This window comes from Myotis davidii, unplaced genomic scaffold (assembly GCF_000327345.1).
Source record: "Myotis davidii unplaced genomic scaffold, ASM32734v1 scaffold299, whole genome shotgun sequence".
In the NCBI taxonomy this organism is placed as follows: Eukaryota; Metazoa; Chordata; class Mammalia; order Chiroptera; family Vespertilionidae; genus Myotis; species Myotis davidii.
The window spans coordinates 9,704,742-9,709,904 of NW_006293088.1; the positions used below are offsets into that span (position 1 = coordinate 9,704,742).

Genomic DNA, 5,163 nt, shown 5'->3' on the forward strand with positions numbered 1-5,163 from the left:
CCCACCAGTCACCACGGCTCTGATGCTGGTGAGTCACACTTTGTCTCAGAGTCTGTTTTTTTAAAATTATCACCTGAAGGATATGTTTTCCATTATTTGTAGAGAGTGAGCGGATGGGAGGGAGGGGGAGCGAGAGAAACATCGATGTGAGAGCCACATCGATTGGCTGCCTCCCAAATGCTTGCAGTGGGGCTGGGGAACCGGCAACCCAGGTACGTGCCGTTGACTGGAAATTGAACCCGAGACCAGCTCAACGCTCTAACCTCCGAGCAACTGGCGAGGGCTGAAAGTTTCATTATTAAAAAATGCTGTACAATGAAAAATTCCCAACACATGCAGAATCTGAGAAACTAGTATGCGTCACCTCCAACAGTATCGGCTGTATCCCCACCAGATCTTCTCCAGCCTGCGCTACCATTTCCTCGTATCATTTCACCCGTGGTTTCCTTATGTATATCTGAAAAACTAGAGTCTTTCTGAAAAAACAAACTCAATGTTATCCCACCTAAAAATCACTAATATCATCAAACATCTAGCCAATGTGAAAATCTCCCCAATTTCATGCTGTTTTTTAATAGTTTGTTTAGATCAGCTGCTTGCGTGGCAGCGGGGACTCACGCCTCCTTTGTCTAGTTGCTGCCCCCGTCCCACCGGTTTTTGATGGTTTTGTTGACGTGGCCCTGAGCTTTCCCCGGAGTTCCCCTCAGCCTGCGCTTGGGTTTTGCATCCCAGAGGCGCTCCCACTTTGAATATAAACCCCTTTGCATTTTGAATTCCCAGAGAGAAATTTGTCCCAAAATTAAATTTCCTTGCAAGTTGAAGTCCAGAGAAATTAAACTCCAAAATCAAGTTTTCTTGTCATTGTGAATTAAAACTCGAGGTCCAAAATTCTCAAGTCAGAGTCTAAAAAAGTTTCTTGCAGTTTCTTATACAGCGGAGTCTCCATCAAAAGTGTCCCTGCCTGAGTGTCCCCCTTCCGGGTGTCCCTGCAGCCGGGCATCCCCCTTCCAGGGGTCCCTGCAGCGGGGCGTCCCATCCCCCCCGCCCCCGATGGGCAGGCCATTCCTTAATGCAGTGGTTCTCAACCTTCTGGCCCTTTAAATACAGTTCCTCATGTTGTGACCCAACCGTAAAATTATTTTTGTTGCTACTTCATAACTGTCATGTTGCTACTGTTCTGAATCGTCATGTAAATATCTGATCTGCAGGATGTATTTAGGTAACCCCTGTGAAAGGGTCGTTCGACTGCCAAAGGATCGCGACCCACAGGTTGAGAACCGCTGCCTTACACTAGGATTTGCTCTTGGTGGTGTACATTCTACATTTTGACAGATGTTTAACATCATACACCTACTGTGACAGCACCACAGGGAATAATGTCACCGCCCTGAGAGGTGCGCCTAGAAGCTGTTCCCCTCTGGTCCTCACTCCATTTCCCTCGGGCCCAATACCCCACCCCCCCGGTCCCGTGTTGTGTCCTCCCCCCAGTGCTGTGTCCCTGTCCGGACCCATTTTGTCCTCCCACCGAGAGCACTGTCCTGGTTTTGAGGGGAGCAGAGGGGACTTTACTGGGTGGGCACCCACAGGGCTGACGTGGCTGGGGGTGGGGTAGGACCGCAGCCTGGCCCAGGCCGCATGGGTTGCTGGGTAAACATTCGCCCCCTCCTCCCGGAGTTAGTATTCTGCTCATCGGGGGGCTTGTAAAGATGGTTACATTATTGATGGGAAGGGGGAATGTTGTTTTGAGTGTGGTCCCAGCATGGCTGTTCCCTGCACCTCGACTAATGGCGATTTCAGTGGCATTTTTGTCGATTTAGGATGAATGATGACGCCATGTGGGGACCATGAAGGCGGCGCCCACCTCTTAGTATGAAGCCTGATAGTCCAGAGTGGCCCTCGCAGGGGCCTGCTCCCCGTGGGGCTGCTGCCTTAGATCCGGGGTGTGGGGGGAAGGATGGCGTGTGCTGAGCTCTGCGTGTGAGTGACGTGCAGCTTTGACAGGAGATGCTGGCTGACTTCTCCCTGACCCCTGAGCCTGAGCGTGACTCCTGCAGCCGTGGGGCCCTGTCGCCCCCCGTGGCCCGATCCCCAGGACTCGGGGAAGCATCAGTCTTCGTTTGGGAGGAGTTTGTTGAACGTGTTGGAAAGCAGTGTAGCCTTCGCGTGTTAATTTGAACTTTGATGACGTCTTTGATTAACGTGTTTATTAAACTGTAGCTGTGACGGAAGCAGGAACTAGCATGACCAGAGTGGGAACCTCTTCACAGTGTGAGGATGAGAAATGACCCCTTGCATTTGGACTCACTTGGGGCCTCTCGGAACAGGGCCTCCGGGCTTCCAGCTGAGGTACCTGGTGGACCCCGGGTTCCTGAGGCCCGGCGAGCGGCGCTGGTTCACCCGCTACTTGGCCGTGCAGAGCCTGCAGGTGGACGTCTGGGACGGAGACTCCTTGCTGCTCATCGGCTCGGCTGCCGTGCACCTGAAGGTAGGGGCGCCCCGGGCCGGGCGCTGTTGAGGGGCGGGGTCCTGACAGGCCATCGGTTCCTTGTTCACAAGTTAAAAACGCCCCCGAGCTCTCTCCTTCCCGGGAGACGTTTTCACGGGGCTGGGTCCCTGAGGCTGGGTCCCCTGGTCAGTTCTTCGTGCCTCCCACGGGCTGACCAGCCAGGTGGTGTCACCTGCTCCTTTGATGGGAGACCTCAGTCCCCGGACAGCCCAGGCGGCCTGGTTCCGGTGCCGGCCCGGGGGCTGGCTTCAGTGGGCAGGGAGGGGCCTGCGCCGGGTTCAGGATCCTGCTTTTAGAGTTCAGCGGGACTTACAGTGGAATCCTTTCTCTGGGGACTTTCCATCCCCCATACACTGAGACCTAAGTCTGTGTGTTCATCCCTCCGAGTCGGGGGGGGGGGGGGGGGGAACGCAGGAGTCCCAAGGCTGGGGCACAGTCCCCCCACCCTTCCATCTGTGTGTGAGACGCGCTAGCCAGAGTGAGGCAGCCTTCCTGAGGCCTCACAGGGAGAGGCCCGCTGGGCCAGAGGTGACCTGTGACCCCATCATCCCTGGGGCCTCACTGCCGTCGGCTCAGGCAGAGGAGCCGAGTTGGGACGGTCCTGACCGTGTGGGCCTCCCTCGCCTGCTTGGACCATGGCCTCTGGAGGTCCTGCCATCGGCTCCAGCCGCCAGGCCTCCTCCGACCCCGCGTCCCGTCCTGCGGCCCCCGGCCTGGCGTGTTCCTTGGCCCATCCTGCCTGTAGCCCCGTCTTGGTTCTGAAAAGTCTGATGTAGAGATGGGGTTTGCTCGGTGTCCTGCTGCTCCATTCCCTCTCTCCCCATGGAGGGGGCTCCCGAGGGCGGCTCCCGGGTGTTGACGTGGTGGGTGAATTTGTGGAGAAGCCTGGCCGGCATTGGGCTCGGGTTCCAGGTCGGATCTGCTGGGCGGTGACGTGCCTTCTCCCCGGCAGCACCTCCTCCGCCAGGGCCGCCCGGCCGTGCAGGTCTCCCACGAGCTCGAGGTCCTGGCCACCGAATACGAACAGGACGCGATGGTGCTGAGTGGAGACGTGACTGCGTCTGGCAGCGTCAGGCCGATCGGCGTCCACACGGTGGTGAAGGGCCTGCTGCACCTGACCTTGGCCAACGTGGGTAAGAGTCCCAACGCTTCGTGTGGCTTCTCGTCCTTTCCTGGCAGCCACTCACCTTCCCTGGCAGCCACTTGCCTTCTCAGCTGGAGCATGAGCTCCGCAGGCGGTGGCACAAATTGTGGGCATCGTATAGTAGGAGTTAGCAAAGCTGTTATTAGTTTGACCACTGAGCCTGCCCTTGTGCCCTGGGCCTGCCCTGCCCTTGTTGGGGTGATGGCCGGGGAGCCTTGGCGCCTGCCTTTGACCACCAGGCCTGCCCTGGGCCAGTTGTTTGTGTTCCTGATTTCTGACATGATTCGGGCGGTTAGTCCCCGGCCTGGCCCTCATTTGTTCGCGGTGCTGTCCCGGGGCCGCTGTGACAGTCCTCAACTACAGTGACCAGGAGAGCTTTCCCGTCTCAGAGGAGGGAGAGAAAAGTTCCTGGACATGTGTAACTTGTGGGCAGGGCCCGAGAAGCACCCCTTTAGGGCCCAGCCTTGACCTTTGCCCCGTGGTGCCCTGTGCCCCGAGAGTGGCTGGGCAGGGAGCCTGAGCCTCGGTCCCCCCTCCACCCGCAGGGAGTCTGGCCTGGGGGTGGTCTTCTGGGTGTGACGGAGGCCCCTGACCGGGGAAGAGGTGGCCTGGGCAGAGGGCCGGTGGCCAGCCCACTCCGCCGCCCTGGAGGGCCTGTAGCAGGACCGGGTTCTGGGCAGAGGTGGAAGCTGGGCGACACCATGCCGGTAGAGGTTGTGGAGCGGTGTCTGCCCGGAGGACTCAAGCCTCTGTTGCTGCATCGGGAATTTTCCACTCAGAACCCGGCCTGAGCGTGAGGCTCCGCCCAGGGGCCCATCCGCAGCGTCAGCACCGGCGTCAGCACAGCCGCGAGCCGGCAGCGGCAGGTGCACGCTCATTAAGGCGCCCGGTTTCTGCCGCGTGTTTACAAATGCAGCATCCAGGGCAGCTGGGAAATAGACAATGTGGAAGCAGCAAAACTCAATTAGGTTCTGGAGAAGTAAACGAGCCACATGTGAGCAGCAGACGGGGCTCGGCAGCGCGCGGGCCGGGGAGCTGCAGTCCGCTGCCAGCACTGTGCGGGTTATTTCTCCATTTAATCACGAGCCCACAATGTGCACGACTCCGGGTGCTACAATCTTATCTCCAGAAGAAAGATTAGCTCCATTACGTGTTATCTTCAATTGTCATTTTCATGCTTTGCCTGCGAGGGAGAGATAAGCTCATGGGAGAGAGTCGGAGAGACCTGCTCGCGAGGCGCTACGCAGACGCGCACGGAGCGGTTAACAAAGGACGAGCGCGCGTGCCGCACACCGTACCTGCGTGGCCGCGCGGCGGTTTCCTGTGTATTCATTGTAGCTTTTATTTCTGTATAAACGGCTGTTCTGCACCAGGCAGCAGGCACAGGCCCGCAGATGGGGTGATGGCCGGGGAGCCTCCCCGGTGACCGCAGGGTCCCCTGCCCGGCTCGGCCTCGCCCGGGCAGCGCTAAGCCTCCTGCGCTTAGACCGCACGGGTGCGCGGTCTCCGTGGA

General features: G+C 58.4%; 1 protein-coding gene across 1 annotated transcript in view; it reads left to right on the forward strand.

Annotated features, from left to right (window-relative positions):
* Positions 1 to 5,163, forward strand: part of NPHP4 (nephronophthisis 4) — a 59,784-nt gene that overhangs the window by 41,857 nt on the left and 12,764 nt on the right. Inside the window, exons 22-23 of the mRNA XM_015565952.1 lie at positions 2,325 to 2,485; positions 3,459 to 3,639. Of these exons, the coding sequence (XP_015421438.1) occupies positions 2,325 to 2,485; positions 3,459 to 3,639 (342 nt within the window). The remainder of the gene's footprint in view (positions 1 to 2,324; positions 2,486 to 3,458; positions 3,640 to 5,163) is intronic.